Genomic DNA, 19,080 nt, shown 5'->3' on the forward strand with positions numbered 1-19,080 from the left:
GTCTTTTTAAAAAATTTAGTTGATGAAATAATTTGTTTTTATTAATTTAATACTTGAAGATATTTTGATTTTGAAGAATTAAGTTATAATTTATAATTTTAAGGGAAATTTAAACAATAAGGTCTTTCGAGATTTGGTAATTATACTATTTGAACAGAGTAAAAGCCAAAATAAAATATTTATGTGTAATTAGAGGGCTTAGAAATTATCTGCGTTAAATTACAACCCGAACCCATAAACGATACAAATTTCCATTTTCGACACTATGGAGTTGAAAGTAGGTTTCGGTGAGAATATAAATTATAGTCTGGTTTCAACCCTTTCGCTACAATAATTTATTTGATAAGCCTAATCGCAATTTACTTTATTATTATTATTATTATTATTATTTAGCAATAATTAAAAATAGATATTTTTATTGAATCAAGCTAAAGAAAACCAATTAAAATCAGTTTTATTTCAATTAAGTACCTGTCAAAATTTTTATTTACTTTAATAAAAAAAAATTGATTAAATCAATACTTGTTTTTTTTTTTATAAAAAAATTGAATTGATTTTATCAGAAAAAAAAAACCAGATAAAGTAATAAAAAAAAACTATATTTTTACAACAGACAAAAAAATTTTCAATTAGTATAATTAATTTTTCTCTTATTGACATGAATATAGTTTGAAGGAAAATTACATTTAGCGTCTCAATTGCTGAATCTGCTTTCATAATAAAGTTTGTAATGAATAGAAGACTCGAGTTACACTGTTGAAGAGTATTTTACAACCTTTTAAATAAATTCCTTTGACTTGAATGACGTCTATGTAGAATCTTAATTTCCCAGCGCACTTTGAAAAGCTAAAAAAATCTTAAATGAAGGAATTTAATCAAAAACTGCTAGACATAATCAATTGCCGTTATTAATTATTAATTATTAAATGTCATTTAAATTGTCAGTAATTCTGAAAAATAATAAATTATGTATTATTAACTTCGTCATAATTAATTTTACAATTTATCATGCAATGTATGATATTAATATGAGATGCATAAATCCTTGGACATTATTAGTATTGTTCCCTTGATTGATAAATTATTAAATACCTAAATTAAAAATAATAAAATAAAAAGATTGATTAACAATTTTCATTGAGAATAATGTTTAAAATAAATAAACGAAATTGACTCCTGTTTAACATGAAGGTGACAAATAATTGACATATCTATATCTGTCAACGTTGACATATTGACACAATACGTGCGATTTATTATACTGTATAGCCGGTTTAATGAGAGTGCCGTTTCAAGGAGGCTAATTCAACACATACATACTATATTCCCATATAATATCATACAATACTTCTACCATTAAATCTAATGATATTCCTTACTCAACAGCCATTACTATTTGTAACCTGTCACTTCCATTTACATTTTATTTTTAACATTTGTATTTCGTGTTTTAAAATAACCCCTAACAGCAATTAATAAAACGCTACGACTAAAATCCGATGAAACTCCAATCCACGAATAATTCACTTTCAAAAAGTTTAAATAAAAAAAATTCGCTGCTCATTTTTTTACCATTAAAATAAAGTTTTAATTGCTTTGAAAAAATTTACGTATAATTTATTAGAACATCTGTTAATTGTTTTTTTTACTCAATACTTTTGATTGATGTTAAAAAAATGTTTTATTGCACTCAGAGGTTTTAAACCCACGTACAAGAAAAAATATAGATTTTATTTAGCAATGAATTGGTTACATTAGTTTACATTGATTGAAATCACAGGTTGAGCTTTTAAAATACGTAATATCTTGAACCAGACCTTTTTTTTATATTTTTGTCAAGTCAAAATTAGAAATATGAATTGCGTAAAATAAGACATCCTTGGAGGAATTCAAATAAATTTTTGAGATTAGGTTTCTGTCTGGTGCAGAGGATACCGTGATCAATAATTAATAATATAATTATTACTATTTTAATTTCAAAAATTTGTGTTTTCAATTTTTTATAAGCTATATAATTCAACTTTTCATTAAATTTTTCAGTTTAATAAAATTAATTCTGATTCATTGACCTGAAAAGACCTAAAATGATGAATTCTTTAAATTTGTTATTTTTTTTCGAGTGATCCATTATGCCCCACGTATCACAGACTGGCCCGAAATATCATAAAAACATCATAAAGGTCATAACTTGACGAAAAATGGAAAAAAAAATTTTTACCTAATTTATGAGAGAGGCCGTTATGCCAGGGACTGTCGTGTACCACTCTCCCCTGTATGACTCAATTTTTTGTAAAATTTTTCAGTTCAATAAAATTTTTTTTGATTCATTTTACCACAAATTTATCACAATTTAAAAAAAAAAAAATTTTTTTTCGTTACAATTTTTTTTTGAAATATCAACCGTGAAAGTTGGATTTTCAAATAACACACAGAGGGCGCAAAGAATACAATTTCTGACACTCTATAGTTTAGTTATTATTATTATGAGTTTTTAATTGTATACCGATTTATGGTTTTTACAAGGCTAATTGTATCAGCATCTTCGCATGTAGTCTCTTTTTTCAACTCTTTATTATCAATATATGCTCCGCTCTATATTATCAACACAATCTTTCAACTCTTTTATTATCAACATATTCTCCACTCTTTTTATAATCAACAACATGTTCTCCACTTTTTATAATCAACATATAATTTCGCACATAACTTTATTCTCAATGCGGCTGTGGACCGACTTGTGCTTTCTGTACTGTATTCACCCTATTCCTCACCCCTTTCTATCGGTGTTGGAATAGTGGCGATGGGGAAACCACAGAGAAAACCCATACCAGTACAGTTTGGCTACCGGAGCGACCCCCGACGGTTGGTGTTGGAACTATTCGAACAACCGTCGGGGCTCGAACCCTCGCCTCACGACATGATGCACGAACGAACTAACGGGATAATGACTTAGTCCGCTCGGCCATCATACCGCTTTTATAGTTTAGTTAATTTACCTCGTACTAGTATCGAAAAGTAACTTCTCTCTCTCTATCTGTCTCTACATTTCTGCACGGCTGCTAAAATACGGTATAGATGAGTCGAATTATTTTTTAAGAGCGGTTTATAGTTGATTTTCAAACGTGTTTTTCTCATGTATGTGATAAAATTTCGAAAAAAAACGCTTTTCTCTTCGATAGATAATTAAATTATCCATCGAAGAGCGAAGCGCTTTTTTGGAAAATTTTCATTTATTTATGCATAAAATGCGTTTTAAGATTCCATTTGTTGTACAAGTATGACAGAGATACTTTCGTTTGTCCAATAGAGGGCGAGAGAGAGAAAAAATGTAAACCCTTCTTAACAAGAGAAGATTAGCATGGCCCCTGCGCAAGGATGACACGCAAAATCATGAAGCGTTCCACATTCACGTAACAGGATATTGGTAGGAAAGGATTGAGAAAGGAATGTGGAGAGGATCATCTTAATGTGAGTTTATAGAATATGCGAGAAAAAATTATTAGATAGCTCGGACTGGGATTCGAACCCAGAACCTTCCGAAGACATGTCGGCTACTCTACCATTTGAGCTATCCGGTCTATACTAAATTTCCTTTCGCTTATTCTATATACATTAAGCCACACCGTCCATCTTACAGCAAGCATTTTTACAAATATAAATAATGCTGTGAAGCGGGAAAGAATAGGAGTTACGGTAATTATTACGTGAAGCGTTCCACATTCATCGACAAACGTCCGCTGGGTGGAGTAAAAGTCGCAAAAAAAAATTAGCGACAGTTGAATCTTGTAAACGACTTCAATATATACGTAGATTTAATCCGTCGCTATTTAATCTCGTGTGACAGGTTTTGTGTTTAAATTATAAAGTTATTAATAAAAATGAGTGAACTATTAACAAAAACATTAACTCCACCTAATTTAACTATTATGGAAATTACTTTAAATAAAATAAACAATGATAAAACATTTTTCACGGTTCTTTCAAATCCAACTTTCACAATTGATATTACAAAGAATTATGTTCGATATTTTATGCTCAAAGGTAGGAATCCTGACAAACTTGAAGTGAAGGCATGCGTTTGAGACTATGATACATTCTCATCAAGAACTCGTACTATATCCGGACTCGCTACGCTCGTGACGTCACTTCAAGCCGTCAAAATCCCTGCCTTTGCGCATTCGTATCGAAAATAACTATTTCGAGTGGTCCATTATGCCCCACATATCACATATTGGCCCAAAATATCATAAAAACATTACAGAGGTCGTAACTTGAGGGAAATTAAAAAAAAAATTTTTCCCTAATTTTTTAGGGGGGCCGTCGTGCCCCAGGGGGGCCTTCGTGCCCCAGGTTCCCTTATATGTCAAATAAAATTACATTAAAATTTTTTTATGAAATCTGCTGTTGTATTGATATTTTTTTCTTCGAAATTAATGAAATTTTAAAACTTTTAATTGATTAAGCGCCTTTCAACTTATTATATTTATCGAAGTATGAAATCTACTTCCATTTTGGCTACCGAATGGCCTTTTTTTTACTTTTATTTTGAAGAAAATTTACTTGAATAATGATTAACATGAAAACTTTTTAATTAAATGTGACATTTGTCATTACATTACAGATATCCTTCATTTTTTTCAATTTCAACATTCTCTGTAAGGTAAAAGCCCCAATATATGATCATGTACCAGTATATGATCATATATTGGGACTTTTACTTTATAGTGTTTTTAGAAAAAAAAATTTTTTAATTAATGATAGAGCTTTTTTTCTTCAGTTTCTAAGTGAACAAATGATACAAACAAAAAAAATTGAAAAATTCAATGAACTGCCAGTTTTTTTCATACTTATAAACGTTTATTTTAAAAAATCCGCGCTCTTTTAACTCAAGAAACGTCATTTTTATGTATAGCTTTTTGAATCAGCATAAAAACGCCATATCTCGGGACTCTTGGAAACATGATCAATATGTTCAAACAAAACATCGTATATTTAAAATGAAAAATTGAAAATAGCTGCTCAAAAGATAAAAATAGTAACGTAAAGACTAATTTAAAAAGTAAAAAATCAAAGAGACATCAAATGATATTTTTCAAAGAAAAATTCATTTGTAATCAAGCGAAAAACATAAATCTAAATAAAAATAGTAAAGTTGAAAGATAAAAATTAGCATTTTCAGTGCATCGGCACTTGACGAGATGCTAGAAATTCCAAACTATCTGCCGGCAGCTATAGCAGCCGGGCTAGCGCGCCGTAGCTCGATACATCGTTTCAGCTTGGCTGTTAGTATTAGGTAAGTTAGTTCCAGGCAGCAACCGTCAGCTTAATATAAGCCTTACTGCGTAGTCCACTAGTGTGGCGTACTTAGGAGCAGGCAGAACTGCCAGCGATAAGCATTTGTGGCACTTGTACGCGTAAAATAAATTTAGGATGGTGACTAATGAATCAATCAGGTGAAATTTACATTTTAAGTTACTCTATGTTATGCACCTCCGCAAACTCAGACTTTGAATAATAATCAGTCATAAAGAAAAATCCATATCTTAACAAGAATAACATGCATAAATTTATTCTTCAAGTACTTTGTAGATGGTACTTTATATATCAAGGTATATAAATACATCATGTATATGATAACTTTACAAAATATTTATTAAATATTTTATTCAACACATTTTTGCATAATTTTTTTTTTTTTAGTACGATACTGACTAATAATACGATAATACGATACTGGATAATAAAATCTAGCTTATATAATAAATATTTCTGATAAAATATGAAAAATATTTAATTTAATCAACAACTTTTTTCATGTTAAACATTGTTCAAATTCATTTTTTGCACGACTCACGATACGAAGCATCAGAGAGTGTTTTACGATCGAAAAATTTGATTTGCCTCGATTTCGCAACTATTTAATTAATTGGTAATCCACGTAGTCTAATTAATTTGCGCATCATTCGATAGATAATTTGTAAATATTAACAGAACATGGTAACTTTTATCATAAACTAAAATTAAATTAAAAATTTTACAAAGCTACGTAGAAGTACTTCACAATTAGAATTTATTTCACTCTAATTCGATAATTTGACTTAATTTAATTGAATTAAATAGTTAAACATCTTTAGTATTTACGGTCAATTATTTCGAATTAACATAATTATTGTTCTCAGATACAAAACATACATTAAGTATAGTTTAATTCACCCATATTATCCAACAAAACCTACTATTTTTAATTTTATTTTTGTTTATAGTAAAAATAATCATTTTTTTAGTTAGAGCTCAAAACTTTGGTATAAACAATTAACCAAGCGTTTTGAACTCGTACATTGCAGAAAGTTCTAGAGATGGTCTTCAGGGTTAACTGTTTTCCAGATTTTCATGGTTACTAACACAAATAATTATTTCATCATCGAGTTATTATTTTGAAAATTATCAAAGTACATTTTCTTTTGAATATAATCAAAAAATTTGGTATTTACAATGAATAATAATTGTAAATTAACATAATTATTCATCTCAAATACAAAAATTTAGTAAGTATAGTGTAATAAATTTTTTATAACCCTTTTTATTTTACTATGCTTAAAGTTATTATTTTTATTTCTGTTTAAAGTAGAAATGAACATTTTAAAGTTAATATCTTATAAAATATCCTGAAAAAATTATTATTATTATTATTATTATTATTATTATTATTATTATTATTATTATTATCTATCATAATTAGCGAAAATATATCTCAATTAAATAGACAGAAAAAAAATTGTAGAGAAAATTCCAGTTGTCACGTTATAATCCAAGACTAGAATTTCAATGTCTTCACTCTCACAATTTTATATTTTAAAATTTACGATGTTAAATCGTAAAAATTCGTACATTGACTCCTTTTATACAGATTTTTACGATGTAACGTCGTAAATTTTAAAATGTAAAATTATGAGAGTGAAGGTAATGAAGTCTGGTCCGGGATTATGATGTGACCATTCTAATTTTTTCTAAAAATTTTTTCCGTGTAGATCTTATTACTTGTGGGTGCCGTACACTCTAAAATAAAAAAATTAAGTTGATTCAAGAAAAAAAATTTTAAATCAAGAATATTATTTTAAAGAGCTTGATCATATTAAATCTTGAACTAATAAATTTTTCTAGGTTTAAATACATTTTATTTGATTCACGAATTTTTCTGCTCCTTCAAATTAATTTTCTCGACTCTAAATTTTTTTCTTGAATCAAGTTAATTTTTTTTTATCATTCTGGTTCCTTTAATCTTAATATCTTAAAAAAAAGGAAACAACCTCCAAACAGTTTGATATCTTAAACTTTCAATTCCAATTTAATTCGATATTTGTCAGCAAACTTTGTAAAAATTCCATCGCTCCGATACCCGCGAAGTCATAGATAATATTTATACCCTAGTATTAGAAGCGCTATATCATCAATTTGAGCTCATATTCTATTGTAATGTATTGTATTGTATTCCACGGTAGAAGAACTCATATTGACGAGCTTTTTACCAGCAAAATCCGTAGCACACAACACAATTTATTTATTATATGTCAGCTTTTATATCAATTGTCTTGAACGTTGAGAGATTTCTATATTCTCTTGAAGAAAAAAACAAAAAATAAAGTTATCACTTATTTTAATGGGACAATAAATCTCAAAGTTATTTAATATTTTCCGAAGATAATAACGCATGTATATATATATATATATATCGGTAAAAATTATTTTCACTCAACATGCAATTCCTGAGCATAAAACATGTTAAGTAATAAAGAACACAAAACACGAACCGCCCGATACTACCCTCGTAAATACATTATTTTTTTGCTAGCTCGGTCTCGCTTCTTTACTTTTATTCTCCATCATAATTATCGTCATCATAACAATTTTTATTATTGCTCCGTTTCATTACCACGGAATGTTATTGTCTTGACAATTCATGCTAAAAAATTTATGATTCCGGAATATTTTCTCGGTGTAATTTATTGAATCGGTGCTAAAGTTTTAAAGTAAAGAAGAAAATGAAGATAATAATTAAAAAAAAAAATACAGAACATACGCTCGAGAATTGTTTAGTTTACAATTGCAATAAATTTCTTAGATTTACAAAAGATGAAATTCAGTACATAAAAATCCGTTGTCTTGTCGTTAAATTCCAGACATAAAAGCAGAAAGCAGAAAGCTGATAGATATCATGAAATAGACGTTTGCCTGCGTGTTAAATTTCGAGAGCATGCGCGCTTGATCCTTTCTCTCTTTTATCATCCCTCGTCCTCCTCACCCTTATCAGCCCTAGCTCTACCCTACATTCGTTTGATAAATCCCCCACTTCTTTGGGTGAGCCTTCACAAAGGAGGGGTTGAATCGGCTCATCGCAACTTGTGCTCCAGTCTCGCCCGAGCGCTCGAACTTGCAATTAACATTGGCAATTATCCAAGCCTCTTTATCTTCATCTCTCTCAATAATAACAGTGTTTAAGACTCAATATTTCACTCACCCAAAGATTAGTTTGCATCAATACGCTAAAGTAATCAAACTATTTATTATTTTATTTTTTATTTTACTGAGTGACTTTTTCAGTTCTAGAAATTTTTTTTAATTTAACTCTTCTAAAGTTTGACTGCTGGGATTTATTGAAATAAGTTTCAACGACATATGTGATTGGACAGTTGTTGTTTATGATTGAGTTACCAACAAATCCACTGATAAATTTTCGTTATATTGGACACAGTGTCTCCGGTATGAAGTGATTAATTTACCAGTGAGCTTATGAATGTGGAATTTAACATATGGATTCATTAACTTAATGTTGTTATCGCTGAATAAGTCGTTAATTATGCAAATTTATTTATTATTTTAATTTTATTATACTTTTATTTTTGTTTTTATATTATTTTATTTATTTATGCTTCGATGTGTACTTGAAAATTTGAATACTTTGGAGCAAAATTAAATAAAATAATTGTTGAAAATTTTTATGAAATGTTTGAAAACTAAATTTTTAAAATAATTTTGAAATTAATTTTTAAAATTTCATAAGAATTAAATTATAATAAAAATTTTAACTTTGACGGATGAAAAAGTAATAAAAAATTTATAGCGATAAAATTTTTTAAATAATTTTTGAGTTCAAAATTTAGTAAAAATTTTATTCTAATAAAATTTCGACATTAAAGCATGGGAAAATAATTATTTAAAAAATTTATGGAGATAAAATTTTGAAAATAATTTTATGATTCAAAATTCAATAATTAATTTATTACAATAAAATTTTTAAAGTAATTTTTTATTTAAAATTAATTAAAATAAAATTTGGATTTCAAACTGAGAGAAATAATAATTTATTATAATAAAAATTTTCAAAAAAATTATATTGAAATTAAAATGAAAATTCTCATAAATTACAGAAAACTTGTGATTAAAAAAAAAACTTTCCTAAAAACTGATAAATTAAAAAACAAATTTTTTTTTATATTGCGGAAATAATAAAAACAAAAAAAAGGGTTTATGATAAAGTAGCCATTATCTAAACTTTAAAAGTAGTAAAAAACTAGTATGGTCAGACAAGTTCGTGTTTGCCAGAAATAGCTCACAATTACAAACACACGTACAGTAACCGGAGGAATGTGTAAGTGTACAAGTACAGTAGATTATTAAAGTGCGTGGTGCAATAAAAAATGTCACTAACTGACGGGTCATTTAAGTTTAATCAGAGCTACTGATAACATGCGAGTTATAAGGCTTAATGGTTTTGATGGTGAATGATAATTAGGGCTGTAAATAACGCAATGCTTAATGATAACAATTAACAGTTAAAAAGAGAAATGTTGAATGTTTATTCGAGTAAATGAGTTGTAACTTTGGAATTTAAAATAAGGGTGTAAAGGAGTTTGAGTGAAGGGTAATTAAAATTATAAACTGTCGCCCGAGTTTGATAGGTTGATTCAAGGTTTGCGAGATTCAGATTCAGATTTAGATTCCGTATTTCATTTCATTTTGTTAAAAATGAAGTTTATTCGAGAAATGAAGACGAGGTTGAGGGTGGTACTAAGCCGTCTCGAGGGTACGTCGATTTGAGGCCACAAAACGTCCCTGGAATTTAGAGGAAATATAAAAAACACTTCTGATAGAGGAGAGAAGAATAGCATTGAAAAGAGAAGAAAAGTGGGGGAAAAAGAACACATAGTCAAGAGGAATGCCAGCGAGAAAAAAATGAAAAGTGTGCTTTTTACTCTTGGTCTACTCTTCGTCAGTAAGTTACATTGTTTTTTGTTTTGTTTATCCAATTTTATTTTCAGGCCTTTTTGTTTCGTCTCCTCTCCAGAGATTTTATCCGAGTCTGTAAAAATTACGCGAAAAACTTTTGGGCTTAATTAAAAGTAACAAATTTGTCCGGTTGCTTTTTGTTAAAACTTAAAGTTTTTTAATTTATTTATCTGATTTTAAATTTAAAAAAATTATCTTAATTTTTGCTCATTTTTTTAAACAATAATTTATTCTGCAAAAAAATTTGAATTGGGATAAAAAAAAAATGTTAAAATTAATGATAGTTGAGTTTTATTTAAAAACAGTTGGTGTCAGTCATTGTTGCTGTTAGAGAGCGCCAACTGAGTTCAGAAATGTCCAATATGGCCGTCGCTATCTGGCCCGTATTTAGACTTATTTATTTTATTGTGAGTAAACCAGGAAAGCTAAGACAGTGATTTACGATAGCAACCTGTGGTTCGCCGATAGAAATCGATCGCAAAAAGAATTGAAAGAATTAATTGTGTCTTTCCAGAGATATCTCGTGTTTTAACATCGGGACGAATGTACGGCTTACGGATGTCGGGGATAGATAGACTTTTTTATTATTAATATCAGAGTTTGACTGATTTTTATCGTGATATGTCAATAAATAATTTAAAAGATATGAAATTTATTTGAAATGAAATATAATTCGATTGTCTTACAGACTTTATAAAATAATATTTAGATTAATTATAGGTTAGAAAACAGAAAAACACGGCTTAAAGACAAACAACTATAAAGTAGAAAAAAATTAGAAAAAAGTAATGAAAAAAATTTATTTTATTGTAAAGAAAGCTTTTAGTACTTGACACAATTAATGTAAATATTTATAAAAGTTAATAATTACAAAAAATATTTTAAAAAATACCTCATGTTTTTTTTACAAAATAAATTTTTTTTTGTTATTCACTCTTTTCTTATTTAAATTATTTTATACTTTTTAGTTTTGCTTGTTATTAAACCGTATTATTTATTTTCAAATTTTTTAGAATAATTAAAAACCACCCGGGAAAAAAACTTCTTGATTGAAATAAGACATTCTCTTCAAAAGTTCGTTCTTGTTTCAAGACATTAAGTTCTCTTAATGTTAGAAATTTATGAATCGAATCAAAAATATAGAACTCTTGGATGAAGAGAAGAAATACTTCATTGAAGAATTTTAGTTTCAGACAAAGTACTTTACTATTTTCACCCAAGACAATCAATTTCACTCAAGAATTTCTTTTTCTTGAATTAAGATACGCGGTAACGTTGATTTGAGATATTATCGACTTGTTTCGAGGAATTAAAGAATGCTCGGAATTTTGTTATTGTCAATTTCAAAAATAAGTCTCAAGAATAAATTCAAATAATTAAATTTTTATTTTGTATTTTGAATGAAGAAAGTCTTTCTTAAACTAAAAATATGAAATTCTTAAAGAAAAATAAAATTATTCTCAATGATAAAAAATTGTGTTTTTTAAAGAAGAAATTAATTGTATCAATCATATGTTGATATACTCTTGATCAAAAATTTTAAATTTTCAAGAGAAGACAAAAAATTTTTGAATCAAAACAACTGGTTCTCTTTAAAATAATTTTCTTTTTTCAAGACCGTAAAAATGACGTAAGGTAAAAGCCCTAATAGATGATCACGTACCCGTATATGATTACTCCATGTATTTATATATCTATATTCACAAATATAGGTATACAAATACATGAAGTGATCATATACTGGTACATGATCATCTATTGGGGCTTTTACCTTATATACAAGTCTAAGTAATAAAAACGCGTCAAAAATGAATAAAATAAACGACCGATAATTTCCCGCGAAATTTGAAATATGTTTATAAGGAAGACATAAAATATGACACTTTGTATATTTAGTGCTTACATTATCGAGGGAGTATATAGAAGATGTTAAATCAATCTTTTTGAAATACATTACATTCCGATTTCGTATCGCTGAATCATATAAATTTAAAATGTACTCAGTTGACACCGGCGCTGATACAGTTTTTTATATCACAGAGTATGATTTAAACATCACTTTTTTTTCCGATGCATCTAACTCAAATTTTCAAAATAAAAAAGTTAATTTCATGTTGAAAAAAAAAAATTATTCCCAAATAATTTGATTATACGAAAATTGAAGCAATTATTTTTATATTTTAGAAACTAATGGATTTATAAATTTGATTTTCGACAAAAAAAAATATCTATTGGGTAAAAAACCTTTACAGCAATGTTACACTCCTTGTTAATACAATATTTTTTTTTTTTATATCAAATTTCATGGATGAGAAAATTTTAAATAACAATAAAACTATCAAATAAAAATCTAAATACCAAACAAAAAAAAATATACAACGAAGTCTATTATGAAAAGTAAAAAAATGAATTATATTTTCAAATTTCACAGAGCTATGAATTTAGTACGTGACAAAAGACAATAAAAAGGGAATTAACGTTATAAATCTCATCAAAGAATAGTATAGCTGACGGTTTTACTATAAAAAGAAATAGAGTAGAAAGTAAAACTAAAAAAATTTATATTTCTATCCGAAGGTCCCGGAGGGTGCATCGATAATAATCATGGTGACAACAGTAAAGATATTGAGTTCGATTTTGATCCTCTTGATCGTGGACCATACTTTGATGTGGCAGCATCTCATAATGTCACTGCACTTGTCGGCAAGTCTGCACTACTCAGGTGTCGTGTGAGAAACTTGGGAGATCGTACGGTGAGTTTATTAAATTTCTTTTTATTTCTTCCTCCGCTTTAGTTTTGATAGTTTTTTTACTACCGACAATCGACTACTCAGCTTCTGCTTAAAATTTCTATTATATCTAACTTTATAAGTCGATTAAATAATTTAGAATTAATTATCTTGGAGTAATTTATTGTAATGTATAATTAAGCTGAGTTCATGCTCATAATGAACTGGATAATGATGGTTTACTTAAAATATCAAAGTTTAATATTGCTAGTAAGGTAATATGAAACTTATTTATAATAGGTATCATCATTGTCATTATTAAATAAATTTATACTCAAGAAGATTGAAGTATAATATTAGTTTTTTCATTTTTTATTATTATAATAATTGTACAATTAATTTTTTTAACTTAATTTAAATATGAATATTTTTAATTTATATACAGAAAAAAAATTTACTTGAATCAAGTAGATAATTTTGAAGAATTTCATCTTCTTGATTTAATAAGTTAAAAAATTTCCAAACTAAGAAATTTTTTTTGGTTTAAGTAAATTTTACTTGATTCAATAATTTTTCGTCTTCTTCAAGACAATGAAACTCTTGAAAATTATTTTCTTGGTTTAAGAATTTTTCTCTCAATTTAAGTTAATTTTTTTTTGAGTCTATAATTGAGAGAATAAGGAAAATTTAGTCATCTGTGTATTTATGAGACAAAATGGGATTTTTAAATTAAATTTGGTAGAATATTCAAAAGGTCTTGACTTGAGTTTGTGTTTTTTCAAGATTTAACAGAATTTTTAACGACAGTTAATTTATTATAAGTTTTTGGAGTAATTCTAGAGAAAAAAAAATTTACTTGAATGAAGTAGATAATTTTGAAGAACTTAATCTTCTTGATTTAAGTAGAAAAATTTCCAAACTAAGAAATTTTTTTGGTTTAAGTAAATTTTACTTGATTCAATAATTTTTCGTCTTGATACAAGACAATGTAACTCTTCAAATTATTTATTGGTTTAAGAATTTTTCTCTTAATTCTAGTTAATTTTTTTTCAGTATATTTTTTAATGACAATAAATTTCTTATATTAAGTTTTTTGAAGGAGTTTTTAATAGTGTGTTGGTTTTATAAAATTGTTCCGTCATATATTTTTTATTAATTTACCGGTAATTGATTCTGACACATTAGTATTTAAATAACTTTTTTTTTGGTTTTTAAAACCACCCTTAAACTTTCTATGCGATAATTAGTTGCTGAACTTTTTATTTTTAAGTATTTTGTTATACAGCCGTCATATCAATATTATTTTAGTAACTTATTTAAAAAGTATCCAAACTATATATATTATAATTTAAAATATCAAAAAATCATCAAGATTTTTCTTTCCCCTCCGTTCTTTCCCAACTCCCTTAAAAAATTTGCTTTAATATGGCTCTTTACCGTAAAATGGACGGTGGCGTTGTTTGCTCGGTGGGTCTTATATACGTGACTGAATAAAGTAGTCAGTACTTGTCTCGGATAGCTTAAATGGTAGAGCCCTTGGCGCGTAACCGAGAGATCTGGGTTCGATTCCCAGTCTGGGCTGTCTGATTATTTTTTCAATTACGGAAAAATTCCCACTGAGTAGGTCCCCCCTTTCCCCTATCCGTTCTTTCCCAACACCCTTAAAAAAAAATTTGCTTTAATATGGCAAGATAGGGAAGATAAATTTCTTCAATTCACAATTCGTAACTCACAGTCGTCACATAAGGACTACAGGAAGCTAGTTTGTACTTATTTTGCTATTTCTTCTGATTAATTGTTACTTCACAGTGTATTTCAATAATTAATGATGAAGAAATATTATACTTAATTCTATTGGATGGATTAACAACAGATATTATTTAAACATGAATAATCATACTTTACAATATCGTGTTTTTATTGAATGATTAATTATTTTTAATATATTGGTTCAGTTTGATTGAAAATTTTTCATGCGAGTGTTATTTTTTAGTTCAATTCATTGCCGATGCGATTAAATAATTTATGGTTATTATTATTTTAAATCAATTAAATGAACTGATTTTTATTAAACAGTTAGAAAATCAATTAAAAACTTTTCCACCGTCAAATATTTATCCCAATTTTCATCCATTCTAATAGAAAAAATTAAATAATTTTTTTCATAAAAAAAAGTAATTTATTTAAAAAAAATAACAATAATATTTATAATAACAATAACAATAGTTCAAGTCATAATATAAAAGTATAAATCTCACTCCAGAACTTAAATTATTTAATAAAGCAAATAAAATTTTATTTATGTCACATTTAATTTTAATAGTCGGACGATAAAGTCAAGATTTTCAATTAAAATTGAAATTTTAATATTTTTTTTTAATTACCATCTACTATTTTCTTTTATTTGACGCAATAAAAAAGAAGTATGTTAAATTTGTGGGGCTCGTAAATTCTCGTTGAATTTCTTCCCCTGGATTTCGGGGAATTATTTTTTATTTATAATGTAATTGTAAAAAGTTTTGACGATTAAATCAAAAGTTATAACTGTAGCTATATACCTATATACCTTTATAAGGTCAAGTAAAGTAAGACTCAGGTTAACAAAAACGATCGATTCAAATCTTCCCGAAATTTAGATTGAGACCGACGACAAAGTTACTACCGATAGTTTACTGTATTGATCTCTCTTTCTCTCTCCATTTTCCACAGTATATACCAATATATACCGATGAATTTTTTTAACCCATTCTGTTCCGAGTTAAGTTCTTACTTTTTCATTCGATTTATCCTCTACTTTTTTCTTCTCTGTTTAGTAAAATGTGAACGGAAAAGTTGAGTTCTTACGTTAAATATTAATGTAAGAACTTGCATACGTAAGTTACTTACTCGGAAAATCCTATAAAATTCCAAACAAAATATATAAACCAGTCGAATTAAAATAGCAGTGCTTCTATCTTTGTTCTTGAACAACTTGAGAAATATTATCGCATTAAACATCTATTTAACAAACTTTGTTTCAACAATTCAGAGTGAAAATTTTTTTTAATAAATTTACAATTAAATATTTAGATTTCAAAATATTCTATACAATATCGCCAACTATTATTATACACCCCACACATAAACTCACCGAGTCAAGAGTATCAGAAAATTAAATGTAAATTCAAATTTTAACGGCTTGGAAATTAGCATTAAAAATAAAATTACGGACCGTCATCTTCTGGTGAATAAATGAACAAATGAGAATTGATTAGTCAAATTGAAGCTATTTTTTTTTCTACCAATTAAAACATCACTTATTATTCATGTAAAATCATTTTTTTATGAAAAAATTTTACACATTGTCAATTTTCGTTTTACCTTGGAGTTAAATTTTATATTTTTATAAGCTTGTATTTTGCTCAATATTATAAGCGTAAAACTTTTACTTCAAATTGAAATTTCGCTGAGAACGAAGTCTCTATAAAATTTAAAAAGAACTTTTTATAGAGAGTAAAATTCTCTGCGAAAAGTATCTGATGATTTTTTCGCACCTTCAATAGCTTACTCATAATTTTGATTTCAAATTTTTATGGAAAAAAAGTTTTAACTTCCCGCTAAAAATCTCAGATTTTCAAAAATCGGGAAGTTATTGTTTTTACCCCGTTTGGCAAAAATCGAGTTTTCATCAGATCTCGACGTTTGAAGGTCACAGGAAGCTTCCCTGACTACCCCCGCGATGTTGTCACTATGTCTGTATGTATGTATGTGTGTGTGTGTGTGTGTGTGTGTGTGTGTGTGTGTGTGTGTGTGACTATGTGACTCGCTTATAACTTTTGAACGGTTGAACCGATTTCATCGCGGTTGGTGCCATTCGAAAGGGCTACGCTGAACTTAGATTTCCTGAGAATTTGAACCGATTCGGACCGATAGATTTTAAGAAATCTTGAAAAATCTTAAAAAAAATAAGAAAAAAATCATTTTTGAAAGTGGTTTTTTTGGAATATCTTTTAAACGGCTCTATCGATCAACTTCAAAAACTAATCCGCCCTTAAGCTTGAAAAACCACGCCGATCGGCGTCAACCCGATCAAAATCGGTTGATTCGTTCGAGAGATAGCGTGAACGAAAGAAAACCGAAAAAAACCGAAAAAAGTGTTTTTTTCACATAACTTCGTCATTTCTTTTATTAATTTATAGAGCTTAAAAAACCGCGTCGATTGCCGCCAAAAACGTAGAAATCGGTTAATTAGTTCAAAAGATATCGTCAATAAAAGATTTGAAAACAAGTGTTTTTTTAAAATCACTGCGACATTTTTAACTTCCCACTAACAAAATCGAAGATTTTCAAAAATTAGGAAGTTATTGTTTTCACCCTGTTTTGAAAAAATCGAGTTTTCATCAGATCTCGACGTTTTAAGGTCATAGGAAGCTTCCCTGAAAAAATCATTTTTGAAAGTGGTTTTTTTGGAATATCTTTTAAACGGCTCGATCGATCAATTTCAAAAACTAATCAGCTCTTAACGTCAAAAAACCACGCCGATCGGCGCTAATCCGGTCAAAATCGGTTGATTCGTTCGAGAGATAGCGTGAACGAAAGAAAACCGAAAAAAACCGAAAAAACTGTTTTTTTCACATAACTTCGTCATTTCTTCTCGGATCGTTTTTGATGATATAGAATAATTTCAGAGGTTAAAAAACCGCGTCGATTGCCGCCGAAAACGTGGAAATCGGTTGATTAGTTCGAGAGATATCCTCGACGAAATATTTGGAAATAAGGATTTTTTCAACATAACTTCGACATTTTTTGGAATAACTTTCAAACAGCTCTACCGATCGATTCCAAAAACTAATCAGCTCTTAACATCATAAAACCACGTCGATTGCCACCAAGCTGGTCAAAATCGGTTGATTCGTTCGAGAGAGATCGTGAACGAAAGAAAACCGAAAAAGTGTTTTTCAGAGTTACTCCGAAATTTCTAGTTTGACCAATTGAAACTTAGAAATTATTTATAAGGCTTAAAAAACTACGTAGAATGCCGCCAACCGCGTAAAAATCGGTTCATTCATTCAAAAGTTATTGCGGTATGAACATTCAAAAAATAGTGTTCCATGAAACTTCTATCAGACTTTTGAGCTCAAAGAGCTCAAAAAGCATAGAAAAGGTATCTTTTTGAGCTCGGAGAGCTTAAAACAACACACAGATTGTACTTTTGAGCTCGAAGAGCTCAAAAAAGCGGCCAGGTATTAACGGAATTAGCGGGAAGTTGCAGGGATGGCCTTTAGGGTCAACCGTTTTCCTAATTTTTTTTTTGTCATATCAACCGTGAAAGTTGGATTTTCGAAACATACAGAGGGCGCAAAGAATACGATTTCTGACAATCTATAGATTGATCTGTAATAAAAATTAAAAAAATTGAGAGCTGTCTGCTAATTTCAGCATCATAATTATTAATGTCTATTATAGTTAACTATTTCAATACATATTTGTCTAAGCATATATATATATATATATATATATATATATATATATTTTTATTTTATTTATTTCTACAAAAATTAAACAAAATACATTTGTAAACTGAGTTAATTTTCATGATTTATTTTTTACAAATCACGTTGAGAAATAACAGTGGCGACCGTAGCGAGACCAAGCGTAATTTTTATTTAAAGTGAGATTTGTTAATACAGTGGACTCTCGATAACTCGAACTTCAAGGGAAGTGATAAAAACTTGACTGAATAAAGTAGTCAGTACTTGTCTCGGATAGCTTAACTGGTAGAGCCCTTGGCGCGTAACCGAGAGATCTGGGTTCGATTCCCAGTCTGGGCTGTCTGATTATTTTTTCAATTACGGAAAAAAAAAAAAATTCCCACTGAGTAGGTCCCCCCCTTTCCCCTATCCGTTCTTTCCCAACTCCCTTAAAAATTTGCTTTAATATGGCTATACGAGTTAACGAGTTTTCGACTTAACAAGATGTTCAAAATTTGCAAGTAGACCAAAAAAATTAAGAAAACACTTGATTTGCAAGAAAATAACTTAGAGAGAAAATATACATTGCAAATAAGAATATAAGAAGCATTGAAAAT

General features: G+C 28.3%; 1 protein-coding gene and 1 pseudogene across 2 annotated transcripts in view; both read left to right on the forward strand.

Annotated features, from left to right (window-relative positions):
• Positions 1-3,340: 3,340 nt before the first annotated feature.
• Positions 3,341-3,410, forward strand: LOC123266405 (annotated as a pseudogene).
• Positions 3,411-8,102: 4,692 nt separating this feature from the next.
• Positions 8,103-19,080, forward strand: part of LOC123265250 (SPEG neighbor protein-like) — a 34,028-nt gene continuing 23,050 nt past the window's right edge. The window contains exons 1-3 of one of the 2 annotated variants that reach the window (XM_044728930.1): positions 8,103-8,844; positions 9,426-10,270; positions 12,862-13,037. In XM_044728930.1, coding sequence (XP_044584865.1) covers positions 10,231-10,270; positions 12,862-13,037 — 216 coding nt within the window. In that variant the 5' untranslated portion in view covers positions 8,103-8,844; positions 9,426-10,230. The remainder of the gene's footprint in view (positions 8,845-9,425; positions 10,271-12,861; positions 13,038-19,080) is intronic. The other variant, XM_044728931.1, reaches the window with a different exon arrangement.

This window comes from Cotesia glomerata, linkage group LG5, assembly GCF_020080835.1.
Source record: "Cotesia glomerata isolate CgM1 linkage group LG5, MPM_Cglom_v2.3, whole genome shotgun sequence".
Lineage (NCBI taxonomy): Eukaryota > Metazoa > Arthropoda > Insecta > Hymenoptera > Braconidae > Cotesia > Cotesia glomerata.